The following is a 19,636-nucleotide window of genomic DNA, read 5'->3' as shown; positions in this document are numbered from 1 at the left end:
AAATAATACTGTCTAACCAATCTTCAAGTTCTCTTTCTGTATCATTTTACATATACTTGGTGGCTACTTGGATTCTAGTTCAAAACTCTGTCACAGAGTTTGAAAGGAACATTTCCTGTTCGGCTGTCTTCCCGTATTTCTTGGATTTGATATCCTGAAATGCCTGAGCTGTTAAAATGTTACCTTCTTTTATTAGGAGCATCTAAATTTAGTAGTAGGTTTAATTCTTTATCCAAGGGGTCTACAGCAGGCCATAAGGGGGAATGACTTTGTGACAAATTTGAATAACATGATTTTGAGTCTATCTTTACTTTTGTACACTAGACTGATGACAGCACCAGAGCACTGGCCCCACCGGATGGCTCTTAGCGGTGTTCCTAACCAGTCCCTTGCCACTTTCCACTTTATTCAGTTTTATTTGTAGGAGCTCTTGAAAGTTTGAAGCTTGGGGAGAGCTGAAATTATATGGCCATACTTGGCACACAGTGAAAAAGACATTGAGTATTTGTAATTTTTATCTTGAGCCTGTGGCAGTTTTAATGATGGTTTTAGGATTTGAATTTCAGAGAAGCTGAGCTAAATTTTTTATGAGATGCTCTTTGCTCCCAAATTACCTCTATTTATTTTGGTATTTAATGTATGAAGGCTGTCCCTTGTAGAAAGTTTCTTTGCTCACAGGTATGTTTAGTAGCTTGTTCCCCCATGTTTTAGCTGCAGTGCATCTGTTAGCAGAGGGTACCATTATTCTCTTCATTTGTAGAGTTAATGTTGCCATAGCTCATATAAATACTTTAAATCAGATGTAATATTTCTTGAAACCTTTTTTTTCCCCCCATTTAAGCCTGATGTCAGGTCAACAAGCATTTTATATTAAGTACCTATTTATGGGCACTGTGCTAAGAGCTAGAAAGAGAGCTAGTTACTACTCTTAAGGAGCTCCAAGTATAATGGAGGGGGCAATATGCAACCAACTAAATACAAACAAGCTATATATAGGATAAGCAGAAGTTAATTTAGAGGGAAGGCACTGAAATTAAAGATCAGGAAAAACTTCTTGCAGAAAGTGGAATTTAAGTGAGATTTAATGGAAGTCAGGAGTGGGAGATGAAGTAGGAGAGTTCCAGACATGAGGGACAACCATTGAAAATGCCAAGTCTGAAGATAAGAGAAATAGTAAGAAATCCAGTTTTACTGGATTGTAGAGGGGGTGAGTAAGGTGTAAAAAGACTGGAAAAGTAGAGTGGTTAGATTCTTAAGGGCTTTGAAAACCTAAGGCTTTAAAAACCTCCTGATTCTGAAGGTGATAGAGAGCCAATGGAGTTTATCGAATAGGGGATAAAATGATCAGACTAGGTGAGACAGGATTGGAATGGGGAGAGGCTTGTGGCAACAAAGTATTGGATTTTTGTAGTAATCCAGGCTTGAGGAGATGAAGGTCAGGACCAGGGTAGAGGAAGTGCCAGGAGAGAATTCCTGTTTCTTTGAATTCCTCTTTTTTCATTTTATATTATTTGATAATCCATTGCATTTCTATGCCATCTTTTTTTCCATCCATTTTCCTATTCAAAAAGTATTCACTTTGTTTCTGGTCATTTGCTACCATAGATTGCTGTTATAATTGTTTTGGTATATATTGAACCTTAGTTTCTTTGGGCTTATTACTGTCATATTTTTATGGATGAAGAAATTGAGAGGTTCCTCACTGAGGTAGAAAGAAGTAAAGCATTTTTATAGCTGTAAGGAATCTTAATGTTCTTTTACTATGTAACTCTTCACAAATAAGAAAACTGAGAGATTAAGGATTCAGTTTATCATTAAGATAATGGGGAGAGCTGATGTGCAAAGTTCAGTGCTTATAAGTAGTTACCAGTATCTTCAATGCTTTGATACATATACTTGGTGTTTCTTTCACCGTAAACTATGGTGCATGCTTTAAGGATTGCATGGTCCCTTAATGATTTTCATTTTTTCAATATAATTTGAATGGGCCAAAATATGCCTTAATTTTTTATATTCCTCAATGCCATTATATCATTTCACTATAATAGGTGTTTAGTCAAGAAATTAAAATTATAAATGAAAGATTGTTGAAATGATTGTGAAACTATACTCAATCACTTAAGTATAGAATAGCTGCTAGGATATTATAATTTTGAAGCTGGAGAGAAAAAAATGCTTGTTTTTCCCCAGGTGAAATGATTTGCCCAAGTTTACATAGTGAGTCATTGTTTACAGAATCTAGTATTCCTAAATTATAGTATAATGAATTCTTCTAGAGCAGTTAATAGTAAACTAAACTACTTTTGTAAATAACTATTTTATAAGAATAGCTTTAAAACTAGCAAGAATAGTAAAGTTTAATCTGATTTGCCCAAGGGTTTTCTTGAAACCATTGGCTTCCTGTGTTATGAAATTTAAGATGATGAAGCACAACAAATGTGCTTTGACCCTTCTCCCTTTTTTCTTTTTTACATAATTTAAGATCCCCGTAGGGCTTAAAGTTGAATGATTCACAGATAAACAGCAATATTTTGTGAAAGGAAAATATTTATTATCCAGGCAAAACTGAGAGTAATTTAAGTAAAATGATTTAACTGCCCTTCTTTTTGCCTATTTATGCCTTACATTCTTACTCTTAACAGAGTTCTTTCCGGACAAGAATCTCAAGGTAGAAAATTAAAGCAAGTCATGTATGACTTAAAAGCAACATGAAACTTTTGATATCATCTGATCTTGTTTTCATACCATCATACCATCTGTTCCACTTTTCCTTTGAAAAATATTTCATGTTTTTCTTATATGAAGCCTTTCCTGATTTTCCCAGTAAATCAATATTCTCTTTTCTCAAATTACTATCTTTGGAATCATCTATGCACACATTGTATCCCTTAATCACTGCCCATATTAACAGGGATTGTTAATACATAACATGCATAGTATATTACCTTGCATATAATAGATTCATAATGTGTTGTTGAATTGAAAGAAAATAAACACAAAGAACTTGAGCTAATAATGAAGACTTAAATGATGATGTTACATGCCTGTATGTGTATATGTATATATGTAAATCTGTATATATGTGTGTGTATGTACATACACATACATGTGGCAGATAGGTAAAAAGGAAGACAACTGTTTTTGCACGTGAGAAAAGTGAGAAAAACATTATGATTTGCTAAAAGTCATTTTAGAAAGGCAAGTAACAGTTTTTTTTTTTTCTTTGCCAAAAGTTTTCGCCTTACTTCTTGGCAAACTATATTATTTGAAAATGTATTAACACTTACATACTGGAGTAATTGAATGTTTTGCTCACATTTTTAGGGCCTCTCCCCAGTGTAAAAATTATTATAATTAATAAGAGTTATGTTCCATGCAACATTTTACTAGTACTCTTATTCATATAATTCTCCCCAGTGTGGTCTTTTAGGTGTGGACTAAAGAATATGTCAAAAAAAATTTCCATATTGATTATTTTTGTAAAGAACTGTTTCTCCCCTTCCTTATCTTTGTGAATTTGCTTATCAGTGTCAAAAGAGGGTTTATTTGACTGAAATTTGCTTTATAGAAATTGGAATTCATCTATTTGGTGTAAAGGAACAGTGCTTTGGTAGTATAAATTACAAAGGCAGCATAATGTTGGACAGAGTTGTCAAAACTAGTCAACCAGTCACTCTCACACTATTTCCACACTACCCCATGTGGCTGGAACCAGATTAAATTGTAATTGGGAAATGTCGGTTTGTGGCCTGCAGGCATCCTCTGTTTCAATGTGAGTTTGATACTGCTAGTGTACAGGATAGAATATTGGACTTGGGGTCTGGAAGATCTGGATTCAGATCCTGCCTCAATCACGTAAAACTTGTATAACCATAGGTAAATTATTTAACCTTTCTTGCTCTCCATTCCTCATTTGTTAAATGAGATTAGAATCCTTCATTCCTCATTGGTTAAATGAGAAAATTAGAATAGATGGCCTCTCATAAGAGATTGTTTTATTAATATTCTTTTGGTCCACCAAAATTTCTTTCCTTCTTTTACTAAAGGTAAAGTGATTTTAGGGTACTGTTATGTTCTTTAGTTAATGTATTTTTCTGCAAGCCTTTGCACAACACATGGCATTGATTTTCATGGTTTTTATTATCTTTATTGGTACTCCTAAATTTACACAGCCATTTCTATGTCTTTGCCCTTTTTTTTTTTTTTTTTTTTTTGGGGCAAGGTAATTGGGGTTAAGTGACTTGCCCAGGGTCACACAGCTAGAAAATCTTAAGTGGCTGAGGCCAGATTTGAACTCAGGTCCTCCGGACTTCATAGCTATTGCTTTATCCACTGTGCCACCTAGCTGTCCCCTACCCATTATCTTTTTGTCTTTTTTCAGCTTGTTTAATTTCTTTTAATCCCACTGCTTTGTCACCTCCTTTTCTATCTTTTGTAATCAAAAATAGAAAGGAAAGGTGAGTATGTGACATAGAAGTATGTAGAAAATGATTGGAAACCTGAGTCAGATAGCTTAGTCAATGTGTTGAAGCAAATAACTTCAGGTGTCTTAGAATTTTGGGTCATGTATCGTAGAAAAATAAACCTTGGTGGCAGAAGTTGAACTAGAAAAATTTTTTCTTCTTTTGAATTGTTCTGTATACAAAATAGTTCTTAATTCTTTTGGTATTAGTTGAAAAAGAAGCTTGATTTTTTTTTTTTTTTTTTTTGTATTTTCAATAGAAAGTGAAAATGGATAATTTTGGTAGTTAAAACTTGGAAAATGTCTTATTTTAGTGATATATACCAAAATTGTGCTGGCAAAGGATTTCGTCCTGGCAGCTTTCTGTTGCTACAGAAGCCAATAAATGCCATTAAGGTTTTGGTTTTCTTTCTATTAAATACTACATAGTGATTATCAATTTCAGATAACTTCAATAATTCATATAATTTTGGCTGAAGATACATTTTGGATTGCTGTAATAAAGGCAGTTTGTAAACATTGCTGTGTTTAAAAATAGCAAAGTTAACAAGAATTCTAATCAAAACAACAAGATTATGAAAGTACTGTCACATAGGCATGACATTTTAGAATAATGACTGTGCTGCATTAGGTGGCTTTGGAGCCCTGTCGATTTGTATAAATTTAGTTGGAACTGCTTGAATTTTTACACTGCCACGAATTAGCAATATCTTGTCATCTCACTGTATTCTTTGTCCCTACTTCTGGTAAGTGGTCCAGTGCTTTTGCTTCCTGTTCTCTCCAACTGCTGATTGAGTATAGATTAATTCTGCTGCTTTCATCTGAACTCAGTTTTATCTTTGGCCCTCTCTAATTCTGCATTATTAACCTCCCTTAAAGTTGAACCCTACCTTGTAACAAAGAGAAAAAAAATTAAGCAGAACCAATTTGACTTAGCAGCCTGTTTGACAGCTGTTGCAACATTTCACAACCAGTCCCCCTACCTCTACTGAAAAGGAAGGAAGGGTGTTTCACCATCTTTTCTCCTGGACCAATATGGAACATTCCAGTTAATTTGACTTAAGCTGACCTTCAGTGTTTTCATTTTCATTTACATTATAATTGTATATACGCAAATCTTAGTTTTCCTTGCTTCACTCTGTATTAGTTTACATATATCTGCCTGTCTGTGTTTCTATGAATTCCTTATGTTTATCATTTCTTACGTCACATTATCATTATAAAGCTTAGCATGACTACAAAGTTATTTCATTACATTCAAACTTGGAGTTTGTTCAGCAGTTTTCCATTTGATAACCATCTACCTTAACTCCACTTTCTTTGCTACTACAAAAAATTACAGTTATGTTTTCTATCTTGTGTCTTATAGAATTTTGACTTGTGTGAAATTCCTCATCATCCTAAAACTATTTCATATTTTTTTTCCTGCCATTTTCTTGTACTCATTGAAACTTGAATTTGAAGATGCCATGTGCCCTGTTCTCTTTTATGGACAACCTCATTCTTAAGTCACTTAACAGATGAGGATAAAAAGTTGATGTGCTCCTGGTTCTTCAGTGCTTCTTTTTGATCATTGCGCTTTCACCTTTTTTCCACTTATTGAAATCCACGCAAATTTGTCTCTATTATCCTCCTAAATGACCATTGCTGTTGTATATTATCCTTTATTTCTATTTTCAGAAATCATTTTAGCACCTTGTTTAACATTCTTCCCTTTTATTCTTTTTTATCTTAGGAACTCCAGCATTTTATTTTAATAAACTGCAAAACCTTTTGACCATGTAATGCCTTGACCTTGCAGACTTTTATCTCTTGTTCTATGTCACTCATGTTACCACCATGGTCACAACTAGACCTCATCAGCAGGAATTGTTCATCTTTTCAGATATTTGACTACTCTGACCTAAAATTTTCTTTACACCTCAAATTTCTGGAATGCATCTATTCTGTAAAATGAAAATTTTCTGTAGTTGCTTTGATTTCCTTAATTATAGCACCTAATTTCCAAAGTAGTGGTGAGCATCAAATTAGACAACATGTATAAAGTCTTAGCACAGTCAGTGCTAGATCATAATAGGTAATTAATAATTGTTTCCTTTCTTCTTTCTCCTCTTATCATAGAATTCCTTTATGACATTTTTTACTGTTATTTGAAGTTCCTCATTTGTTATATGTTGTATCCTACTCTTAACTTGCATCTTTACATTGTCTTCTGTGTGATATTTATTTTTAATTCTTTGAAGACAGTTGTATGCCATATAGCAATAGCAATAGGTAGAATGTGAATATTAAAAAGATTAGTCTTTCATAGGCATTTCTTGAGTTTGCAAGTTGCTGAAGGCAATCTTGACTTGAAGGTAATATTATTTGATATTAACAATATTTCTGTCATAAATACTTTTTGTCACCTTTATCAAGAATAATGCTATCCCCAGAAAAAGAACTGATGAGCTCTGAGTGCATATTGAAGTATACTTTGGGTTTTTTTGCTTACTTTTTTTGGCAATGTGACTAATGTGGGAATATGTTTTGCATGACTTCATTCATATAATGAGTATTTTTCTTGCCTTTTCAATGGTTAGGGGAAGGATAGAAGGAGGAGTTAGAATTGAAATATATAAAAATAAAAAAATAACATATAAAGTAAAAATAAAAATTTATTTAAAAATTGTCCATTTTATCTTCTCTAATCCTCTTTGTTTACTGATTGGGCAAGAACTCATCTATAAGTGAGAAAAATATTAACTTTTCTTCTAGTTTATTGTATTACCATTTACACCTACATTCTCTATCCATTTTATTGTGGTGGATTGGGTGAGATGTTGGTCTGAAGTCTTTGAGGCTGAATTCCATTTTCCCAGTATAAATACTAAGATCTTCTAGTATTTATAGTCTTTGAGTTCATTAAATATCATCCTACTGTTTTCAGTTACTTTAGTTATGTATCTATTAGTTCCAATGATAAACTTATTAAAAATTTTGAAAACAGTTGTAGTTTTAATGATCACTGCTTTTTAACTCTGTATTTTTCTCCCCATAATTTCCTTTGTTCCTTCAGATGAATTCCATTTTTTTGTTCTAATTTTATGAAGTTTAAACCTTTTGGCAGTGTGTAAATGAATTTAGATAATATTGTCATGGTACACATAATGTCTTTAGGATTAAATAATTTAAAGTCTCCATTCAAGATTTAATCCTTTCTTCAAGGCATAGCTTTATTGGGGACATATAAAGAATGAGGAGGAGGGAAGAAACTTGAAATAGTTATGATCTCAGGAAAATAAAAATCTTACTAATTTGAAAGTGTATGTATTTATAGAGGCAACATTGCCCATTCTTGCATGCCTCTGAATATACATTTATCTGATTTTAACTCTATTTTAAGTAATAGGTAGGACCTCTTAGAAGTTTTTGTTGTTCAGTTGTGTTCAACTCAAATAAGGTGAAGTGACTTGCCCAGAGTCACACAGCTTTAGGGTCATTTTTGAATTCAGGTCTTCCTGATTCCAGGCTCACTGCTCTATGCACTGCACGACCTAGTTGCATCTAGTTGTTTTATGTGTTTTTATAAATGCTGAATTCAAAGATAGCTTCTATGTCATTTGAATTTTTATTGTTCCTTTGCTTTTGGTAGAGGGTATTACAGATTTCACAAGATTTATTATTCATTTCTTTCTTCTGTGCTTCTAAAGAGAGCCAGTCTTTCACTAATTTCTGTTTATATCTTTAGTCTTTTCTCTCAGATCTTCATAGTTTCTCATTCATAGGTATCAGCCTGGCACAAGTTCTCTTAATCTCTCTTAAAATTTCTATTTTGTGGCATCCTCCTTTCTCTTCTGTCTCTTGATTTAGCTGACAGGCTGTGTCAAGCTTTCTTAAATGCCATTTTGGTCATGGAAATATCCCTACTCATAAATCTGTGTGGCTTCCTGTTGTTTCTCTGTCAGATTTAAACTGCTTACCATGTTCTTCAATGTCCTTCCAAGGTTTTACTACTCTAATTTCGCATTACTTTCCAGCTTGGAATTGCTTTATTGGTCATGCAGATATGTTTGCTGTCTTCAACACACAAACACTTCTGCTTTCAAAACTGCTCATAGCTTCCCTCTCCCAGAAAAGTTATTTCTTTTCTGGCCGCCTGTCTTTTAGACTGTTTCTTTCTTCCTTCCGAATCTACTTGTTTCTCTGAAGCTTTCTTTTTTCCTTCCAGATTCCCCTGATTTTTTTTTTTTTTATAGTATCCTTTTAGCACATAAGAAATAAATTTCAAATACTAGTTTTATGGAATAATTAATTAGCTACTTATTGTTTTAAAATCTTCAAGCATAATAATGATAATGATAATAAGTAATAAATAATATGATAGCAAACATTTATGTAGCACCTGCTATTTATTTACAAGGTACGTAGTTTAAGCACTTGATAGTTATCTCATTTGATTCTCTTACAACAATCCTGGGAGGTAGGTGCTGTTTTTAACTTTAATTTTACATGAGGAACCTAAGGCAGAGAGAGGTAAGATGACTTGCCCGCAACTAGTAATAGTTTAAGGGCAGCAAGATGATGCCATAGTGCACAGAGCACAGGCCTGGAATCAGACTCCTCTTCCTGAGTTCAGATTTAGCTTCAGATATTTATTAACTCTGTGACCCTGGTTAAGTCATTTTAACTTGTTTGCTTCTGTTTCCTCATCTTTCAAATGAGCTGGAGAAGGAAATGGCCTACCATTCTAGTATTTTTGCCAAGAAAACCCCAGATGGGGTCGTGAAAAGTTGGAAGTGACTGAAAAATGATTGAACAATTCTGAAGTAACCATATAAAGCTGGATGTAAACTCGAGTCTTTCTGACTCAAGATTCAGTATTCTACTCATTGCATCTCATTGCTGGCTCATATAGATAATGTGTCCTGACTATAGACAGACTGCAAAACAAATACAATTCATGGTACGTTATTACTGTATTACCAGTTTAGCTTTGATCTAGTAATTCATAAACGCCATTTTGGATTCCTTCTTTGTTACCCTACAGGGGAAGTAATGGTGCAGAGAAAGAATGCTAGAATTTGAGTCATAACATCTGGATTTGAAATATAGTTCTAAAGCTCAAGATTTGCAGGAACTTTGACCAAGTCACCCTTTTGGGTCTTCAGTTTCCTTATCTCTTAAAATGGGGATATAATTTATGGTCTTAGCCGACTTCTATGTCCCATACTGAAGGATTTTGAAGTTGAGATAAAGACTTTTAGAAGCTTGAAAGACTTAAGATGAACTGATGCTGAATGAAGTGAGAAAAACTAGAAAAACATACACAATAAGAAGATTATATTAATGGTCAGCTGTGATGGACTTAGCTCTTTTTAACAATGTGGTGATCCAAGACAATTCCAATAGACTTTGGATGAAAAATGCCATCTGCATCCAGATGGAGAATTATGGAGACTGTAGATCAAAGCATACTATTTTCATCTCTTTTTGTTTGCCTTTTCTTTATTATTGTTTTCTTCTTGTTTTGATTTTTCCTTCATAACCCGGCAAACATGGAAATGTTTAAAAGTATTGTACATGTATAAACTATATCAAATTAATTGTTGTCTTGGGGAGGGGAGAAGGGAAGAAGAGAAAAAATTTGAAACTCAAAACTCAGTCTATGAGTCTATGAATGTTGAACACTATCTTTACATGTAATTAGAAAAATAAAATAATGTTGAAGAAAAAGAAAAGATTTTTAATTCTCAGGGACTTTATTTTATTGGGGCAATTAGCCACTAACACATATAATTGTAAAATGTGATATTGCTAAGTGCAAAACAATCTATGTTGGGTCCAATTAGAGAGAAGGGTTATATAGGTTTGCCACAGAACTTTGGGGTCTGTTTTTAGCTGCACGTTTTTTAAAAGCAGTTCTTTAGCCCTGCCTAGTACATTTCCTTGTGCCAGAGTCATTTCTGTAACAGTAAAGACTCATTATATTTGAAAAAAGCCCATATAACATTTTGGAAATGTTTATTTACCCTTGTTGATAGATACAGCTTTGAGATTAAAATTTTATATGCCATTTTTTCTTTTTACCCTGATTTGTTGCTTATAAATAATGTATATATTGAGTTTTATAGAAAAAGCTTTATCATAGTCCTTTTTTGCTTTCATGTCTAATGAGGTTTAGATACAACAGAAATTATGATGTCTCACCAATGGCATTAAAAACATGCTTCCTCTAGTATTTTTTTAAGATAAATTTTCTATTTTAGTTTCAACAGAATTTTCTTCTAAGAAAAATACCTTTTTTTTGTAATATATATAGCTTGAAATAAAAATGTGGTATAGTTAGAATTAGTAGGATCAATCTACTGGTTTTTTCCTTTTAAAATATATGTAAATCAAATATAAAAATAACTTGTAAATATTTGATCATCTTTTTCTTTTAGATCTTAAATTTCCTTAAAAAAAAAAATACTCACATCTTCTCCATTTTTTCAAAGTATCCTGGGTATTAAATATATCAATTGGTCACAACTCAAGTTGCATTTGAAAATATTAATTTGTTTGTTCTGTTTTAAGGCAACAAGACTCAGAGACTTTAAGTACCATTCTTTTTTATTTATTTATTTAATTTAGTATTTTATTTTTTCCTGATTGCATGTAAAAACAATTTTCAACATTTGTATTTAAAATTGAGTTCCAAATTCTCTCCTTCCTTCCCTCTTCCCAATTGAGAAAATAAACTATTTGATATAGGTCATCTATGTGTAATCATGCAAAATATATTTCTGTATTAGTCACAGTTTTATTTTTTATTAAAGCTTTTTATTTTTCAAAACATCTGTGGACAATTTTTCAACATTAGCCCTTGCAAAACCTTGTGTTCCAATTTTCCCTCTCTTCCCCCATGCCCTCCCCTAGATGGCAAGTAGTCCAATATATGTTAAACATGGTAGAAATATATGTTAAATCTAACATATGCATACATATTTATATAATTATTGTGCTGCACAAGAAAAATTGAATCAAAGCAGTAAAAAAAAAAAAAAGGCAGAATAAAATTCAAGCAAGCAACAATAAAAAGAGCGAAAATGCTGTTATGAATCACATTCAGGTCCCACAGTCCTCTCTGGGTGTAGATGGTTCTCTTCATCACTGAACAGTTGGAACTGGTTTGAATCATCTCATTGTTGAAGAGAGCCATGTCCATCAGAATTTTTTTTTCCATTTCTAGCTCATTATTTATTTATTTATTGTAACTTTTTATTGACAGAACCCATGCCAGGGTAATTTTTTTTTTTTTTACATTATCCCTTGTACTCACTTCTGTTCCGATTTTTCCCTCCCACCCTCCACCCCCTCCCCTAGATGGCAAGCAGTCCTATATATGTTGAATATGTTGTAGTATATCCTAGATACAATATATGTGTGCAGAATCGAACAGTTCTCGTGTTGCAGAGGGAGAATTGGATTCAGAAGGTAAAAATGACCCGGGAAGAAAAACAAAAATGCAAACAGTTTACATTCATTTCCCAGTGTTCTTTCTTTGGGTGTAGCTGCTTCTGTCCATCATTGATCAATTGAAACTGAGTTAGATCTCTTTGTCCAAGAAATCCACTTCCATCAGAGTACATCTTCATACAGTATCGTTGTTGACGTATATAATGATTTCCTGGTTCTGCTCATTTCACTTAGCATCAGTTCATGTAAGTCTCTCCAAGCCTCTCTGTATTCATCCTGCTGGTCATTTCTTACAGGACAATAATATTCCATAACATTCATATACCACAATTTACCCAACTATTCTCCAATTGATGGACATCCATTCATTTTCCAGTTTCTAGCCACTACAAACAGGGCTGTCACAAACATTTTGGCACATAAAGGTCCCTTTCCCTTCTTTAGTATCTCCTTGGGGTATAAGACCAGTAGTAGCACTGCTGGGTCAAAGGGTATGCACAGTTTGATAACTTTTTGGGCATAATTCCAGATTGCTCTCCAGAATGGTTGGATTCATTCACAACTCCACCAACAATGTATCAGTGTCCCAGTTTTCCCGCATCCCCTCCAACAATCATCATTATTTTTTCCTGTCATCTTAGCCAATCTGCATGTCCATCAGAATTGATCATCATATACTCTTCTTATTGCTGGGTATAAAGATCTCCTGGTTCTGCTCATTTCAGTTAGTATCACTTCATGTAAGTCTTTCCAGACGTCTCTGAAATTATCCTGCTGGTCATTTCTTACAGAACAATAATATTCCATAACATTCATATACCATAATTTATTCAGCCATTCCCCAACTTATGAGCATTCACTCAGTTTCCAGTTTCTAGCCACTACAAAAAGGGCTGCCACAAAGATTTTTGCACATACGAGTCCCTTTCCCTTCTTTAAGATCTCTCTGGGATATAAGCCAAGTAGTAACACTGCTGGAGCAAAAGGTTTGATAACATTTTGAGCATAATCCCAAATTGCTCTCCAGAATGGTTGGATCCATTCACAGTTCCACCAACAATGTATCAGTGTCCCAGTTTTCTCACATCCCTTACAACATTCGTTAATATCTTTTCTTGTCATTTTAGCCAATCTGAGAAGTGTGTAGTGGTATTTCAGGGTTGTCTTAATTTGCATTTCTCTGATCAATAAGGATTTAGAGCATCTTTTCATATAACGAGAAATAGTTTCAATTTCTTCATATCCTTTGACCATTTATCACTTGGAGAATGGCTTGAATTCTTATAAATTTCAGTCAGTTCTCTATTTTAGAAATGAGGTCTTTATCAGAACCTTTGAATGTAAAAATGTTTTCCTAGTTTATTGCTTCGCTTCTAATCTTGTCTGCATTAGTCATGTTGTAAAAGAGAACATAGACTAAAATACCCTCCCCCCCATAAAAGAATGTATAAAAAGTATGCTTCACAATACTATACCTAAAACTCTTATAAAGAAACAGTTATCAAATCCATCTGGTTCTGGCTGAGAGAGAAATATGGTGGATCAGTGGAATAGGTTAGGTACACAATTCACAATAATCAGTGACAATAATAATTACTGTTTGATAAAGTCAAACAAAATATTGCAGAAATTAATGTTTAAAACTATCTTTGCATGTTATTTGGAAAAATAAAATACTGTTTTGTTTTGTTTTTTAAGGAGTTTATATTCTTTTGCAGACCAACATAGAGTACAGGTTCTTTATTTTATAATAGTGTGCATTTGATTTTTATCCAGTTAGAAATATTATTCTGAAGAAGGGTGTGTAGGCTTCACTAGAATGCCAAAGCATGTATAAAAATGACAAATAGTGATTGCAGAGGCAAGAAGGACATTAGTAGATGGAGATCAGGAAAGGCCTCATGTGAAGGTGACACTTGATATAGGTCTGAAAGAGTGTAGAGAATCTTAAGAGGCATTGATGAGGAAGAAGTACATTTAATACTTGGAAGGTATTCAGGCACTGCAAAAGCATAGAGGAATGAGAAAAACAATGAGAAACCTGGTTAGTCCATTAAGACTGTGAGGCAAATTATATGAAACAAGTCTGAAAAGGTAGGATTTTTTTAAGTGCTAAACAGAGGAATTTATATTTGACTCTTGAGATAATAAGGTGCCAATGGATATTTCATCTGGATTTTAGTGAAATCATAATGAACTGTGTGGAGGATGTGTTCAAATTGAGAGAAACCTGAGGTAAGGAACAAAAAAAAGTTGAGGGTGATGATTCTGTGAATGTAGAGCGAAATTTAAGAAATACTGTGGAGACAGAAACAATCAGTTTTGGCAACTAATATGTGGGGTGAATGAAAGTGAGGCATCAGGGATAAAACGAATTTGCAAACCTGTGGATTATAATTCCCTCAATTTATCTTCAGTTTCCCCTATGAAATGTTCCTTAAGTGAACCTTTAATGTTCACTTCCTCTGAAAGTCTATACATTCAGTATATAATCTAACTCTTAATTAGAGTCAGCTAGATGTCTTATTATATATGGAGTACTAGACTTAGATCTAAGTCCCAAAAAAACCTAAATTTGAATTCTTCTTCATTCAACAGTCTTAGATGCTTATTAGTATGTTCCAGGCACTGTGCAAATAGATGGAAATATAAAAAACAGCAAAAGCACAGAATTAGAATAAGTTAGAAAACAGAGGATTTCAGACATGTTAGCTATATGTGCTTCTAAGACTCAGTTTTCACCCCTTTAAAATGGGGATAATTACACCATCTATGGAATTATAGAGAATCAAATGAGAACATATAAAGGACCTTGCAACCTTAAAGCACTTTATAAATACTATTACTTTTTAATGCCAGAGATAAAAATCATCAAGTTCAACAACATAACTGGTATGACAGTGATACCTTACGTAGCATGCTAGACATTTTAAAAGGTTTTAAGTATTTATGTTATAGAGGAGATGGCAAACCAGTCCAGTAGCTTTACCAAGAAAACCCCAAATTTAAGAAGTCAGACATGACAACAACAGATATTTATATCATTAATAAAGCTGATTGTAACTAATTCTATTTTAGTAATTATTGAACTTATAGGATGTTTATATAGGGAAGATAACAAGGAATACTCAGTAGAGCAGGGGTCCTCAAACTTTTTAAATAGGGGGCCAGTTCACTGTCCCTCAGACTGTTAGAAGGCCAGACTATAGTAAAAACAAAAACTTTTGTTTTGTGGGCCTTTAAATAAAGAAACTTCATAGCCTTGGGTAAGGGGGATAATCGTCCTCAGTTGCCGCATCTGGTCCGCGGCCATAGTTTGAGGACCCCTGCAGTAGAGAATATGGTATGATCGTCTTGGATTGAAATATTCTAGGAAGGATTTAAACTTTTTATGTGAAGATGGTGTGCTTTGAATTACTTTGTAGAAGTTGTGATAGATTTCACTGAACCATCTATTTTCTCTCTCTCTTTTTAAATTATAACAGTAAAAATGCTGGGTGTAATGCAGGGATGCTGAAGAATCATTCTCTCACTCATTGTTAGCAGTGTTGATTAAGCATGTATTATTCATGCAGAGGTTTAGGTTGACCTAAAATTTTTCTTACATACACTGTGTTATTAACCTTATTTTTTACAGTTCTATAAATGTTAGAAATACAAGTATATGTGCACAAATGTAAAAAAATCTCTATTTGACTTAAAATGTTGATTGGAGGTTGGATGATAGGCTTTTTTTTTTTTTTCTCAGTCTCCATTTTTTCCAAATTAATAAATTTGGTTTTTTTCTTCCTCTTACTCCCCCCAACCCCGAACAATAAAAAAAAAAGGAAAACCTTCATAACAAATATGCTTTCTCAGATAAAATAAATTGCTACATTGGCCCTGTCCAAAGTAGATGCCTCGTTCTACTTTTTTAAGCCCATCACTTCTCTGGAAGAAGCCATGGCTTGCTTGCTTTATCTTCATTCTTCTGGAATCATGATCTGTCATCGCATTGCTCAAGAGTTATAAAGTCTTTCAAAGTTGTTTCTCTTTAATACTGTGATATTTTATAAATTTTTTTGGTTCTGTTCATTTCATTCTACTAGTTTATCAAATTCTTTCCAGTTTTGTTTGAAATTGCCCTTTTTTTCTTTTCTTGATTTTTTTTTTTTTTTTTGCATGCAACAATCCATTACATTTGTGGCACAATAATGTTCCATTACATTCTTATACCATAATTTAGCTCCATAAGTGAGTGCTATTTTACTTTGCCATGAAAAGAACTATCATGCATATTTTTGTACATATGGATCCATTTCCTTTTTACTTTGTTCTTTTTAGAATACAAACCTACTAATGGTATTGCTGAGTCAAAAGGCATGTACATTTTGATAACTTTTGGGGGAATAATTCCAAATTGCTTTTCAGAATGGCTGTATCACTTTGCAACTCTACTAGAAGTGCATTTGTGTTCTTGTTCTCCCATAGCTCCCCTGACATTTGTCATTTTACCTTTTGTCGTTTTTGTCTAATTGATGCATGTGTGAAGTAGAACTTTGAGTTGCTTTAGTTTGCATTCTCTAATTATTAACAATTTGGAATATTTTTTGTATGTCTGTAAATAGCTTGAATTTCTTACTTAAAAAACTTCTATCATGTCTTACTATTTATCTACTGGAATTGTTCCTAGTTTTATAAATTTGAATCAATTTCTTATATCTTGGATATGAGACACTTGGACAAACTTTCTGCTAATATTTTTTCGTTACCCGTTTTCCTTCTAATTTTACTTAATTGGTTTTGTTTGTGCAAAACTTGTAAATTTCTACAAACTTGTCCATTTTATCTTCTATGAGTCTCTTTATTCTTTAGTTTCTTTTTAAAAGTTTTATTGATGAGTTTTGTTTTTAAATCAAATGATTGTCTCTCCTTCTTTCCCTCCAGCCCCAATTAGTTCCTCTTTGTAACAAACGATAACTACCCACTAAGTGTAGTGACTGCATCTTTAATTGTGTACAACATTTCATACCTATAGTCTCCTTTCTTTACAGAAAGGGAAGAGGTATTGTATTCTTTGAAAACCAAAATTGTTATGACGATTAATAAGTATTTGGCTTCATTTTTATGTTTTTCTTTACATTATTTGTAGTCATTGTATTTTTTTTCTTTCTCTGCCAGATACTGAACCAGCTGAGTGTGCATCCATTTACATCTTTAATGTAGATCAACCTCCATCAACTGTAAACCAGCCAATTTGCATTCCTCACCATGGATTACAGTCTCATACCTCAGTTTTGTCACCACCTCTTCAGCTGCAGAGTCACAAAAACTATGAAGGAATTTGTGAGATTCCTGAATCTAAGTATAGTCCACTAGGTGGTCCCAAACCTTTTGAATGCCCTAGTATTCAAATTACATCCATTTCTCCCAACTGTCATCAAGGAATAGATGCTCATGAAGATGAACTGCACACAAATGGCTCTGAAGGCGATTATTTGGAAAGACCTTCTAGGGATCATCTATATCTTCCTCTTGAACCATCATACAGAGACTCCTCCCTTAGTCCAAGCCCAGCCAGCAGCATTTCTTCCAGAAGCTGGTTCTCAGATGCTTCTTCTTGTGAGTCTATCTCTCATGTTTATGATGATGTAGAGTCTGAGCTCAATGAAGCTGCTGCCCGATTTACACTTGGGTCTCCTTTAGCTTCTCCCGGTGGTTCTCCAAGAGGTTGTCCTGGTGACGAATCTTGGCAACAACAGTACGGATTTGGAAACTCATTATCACCTAGGCAATCTCCTTGTCATTCTCCTAGAACTAGTATCACTGATGAAAATTGGCTTAGCCCTAGACCAACATCCAGGCCTTCATCAAGACCTACCTCTCCATGTGGGAAACGAAGACACTCCAGTGCTGAGATTTGTTATGCTGGTTCACTCTCACCTCATCATTCACCAACCCACTCTCCTGGTCACTCTCCCAGGGGAAGTATAACAGAAGACACATGGCTAAATACTTCTCTCCATGGTGTGCAAACTCTGAGTCCTGCACACTTTTCATTTCAGTGCTGTGCAGAGACTGATATCCCTCTGAAAACAAGAAAGACTTCTGAGGATCAAACTGCCACCTTACCAGGAAAAATAGATGTCTGTTCAGATGACCAAGGAAATTTATTACCATCCCTAGAAAATACTATAGATGATAGTCCTGGGTCTCAGCATCCTTTAAAGAAAGATTTGTCTAGTGACCAATTTCTTTCAGTTCCTTCGCACTTTACCTGGAATAAACCAAAGCCTGGCCATACCCCTATATTTCGGTAAGGGAATACAAATAAGTAAATATGATTTCTTCTTAGGAATACATTAGTTATATATCATGGAATTTATTTAATGTAACTACTGTGCAAAGTAATGTATTACATTTTCTTTAGAGTTAATAGCTTAAAATCCAAGTTAAAATTTTTTTATTAAGGTGTTTTAGGGTGATTTTTGATACTTTCTTAGTAGCTAGCCATAATTTTAAAATATTTAAATGGCAGACAGATTATACTGTAGTGTGAGACAATGATTTTGGTGAGAGGATATTAGATTGGCAGAGTTCTGATTTTGACTCTGCCACTACACAGCTCTCTGAGCTTTGACAAATTAATATTTTTGTCAAGCAGTTTATCTTATCACCATTTAGTACATAATCTGTAACTCTTTCTATCTATACTACTTTGTCTTTCTCTACCAGTTTTCTTGTATTTTTTTTTTTCATTTCCATTTTATCTGTATGTTTCCCCTGGCTATTCTTTTCTCTTTTTCTCACTAATTATAATAGAGAATTGAAATATATAATTTAGCATTATGTTCCTTGGAAATTTTTTTATACTTTATGCTTATGCATGCTTTAACTATTGTTTTTTTTCTTATGATTCAGTGAACTTTGCTTTAAAAAAAAAAAAACCCCAAAACCACTGTATTCAATAACCTCCTCCTTTGGGTTTGAATGGGTAGAGTAATGGGATGGAATTAGTGTGGGCCTTAGATTTTTTTTTTCCCCTTAGTAAATGTATTTATTTTTAATATACCTTTATGAATTATGTTGCAAGAGAAAAATCAGAGCAAAAGGAAAAAACCATAGGAGAGATTAAAAGAAAAAAAAGTGAACATAGCATGTGTTGATTTATATTTAGTCTCTTTAGTTCTTTTTTTGGATGCAGATGGCATCTTGTTGGGATTACTTTGAATCATAAACCACTGAGAAGAACCAAGTCTTAAATAGTTCATCACACATTCTTGCTGTTATTGTGTACAATGTATTCCTGGTTCTGCTTGTTTCACTCAGCATCAATTCATCTAAATTTTTACGAGCCTTTCTAACATCAGCTTGTTCATCATTTTTTTACAGAACAATAACATTCTATTATCTTTATATACCACAACTTGTTCAGCCATTCCCCAATTGATGGGCATCTATTCATTTTCCAATTCTTTGCTACCACAAAAAAAACCCCCAAAACCTGCTGCAAACATTTTTGTACATGTGGGTCCTTTTCCCTCCAAGCTTTTGATTTTTAATACATGTCAAGAAACTTTGTGTGGGAAAAACACTGTACGTTGAAAATTTCCTGGGGTTCTAAGCAGTTAAGTCCTTGTCTGTGGTTATATAACCACAGCTGGTCTGTCTTTGGAGGAAGGACGAATCTTTCTTGTCATGTCTACTATCAGACTTTTCAATTCTGTGCATCTTCTTTTTAAAAAATATTTCAGA

The 19,636-nt window shown here is 33.6% G+C and overlaps 1 protein-coding gene across 3 annotated transcripts in view; it reads left to right on the top strand.

The window, feature by feature from the left end:
* The window catches only part of NFATC3 (nuclear factor of activated T cells 3), a 149,596-nt gene that overhangs the window by 25,174 nt on the left and 104,786 nt on the right, over window positions 1-19,636 (top strand). For all 3 annotated transcript variants that reach the window (XM_031950221.1, XM_031950222.1, XM_031950220.1), the window contains one exon: window positions 17,063-18,197. In XM_031950221.1, coding sequence (XP_031806081.1) covers window positions 17,063-18,197 — 1,135 coding nt within the window. The remainder of the gene's footprint in view (window positions 1-17,062; window positions 18,198-19,636) is intronic.

Source organism: Sarcophilus harrisii, chromosome 2, assembly GCF_902635505.1.
Source record: "Sarcophilus harrisii chromosome 2, mSarHar1.11, whole genome shotgun sequence".
Lineage (NCBI taxonomy): Eukaryota > Metazoa > Chordata > Mammalia > Dasyuromorphia > Dasyuridae > Sarcophilus > Sarcophilus harrisii.
This window is presented reverse-complemented; position numbering and strand designations above follow the sequence as displayed.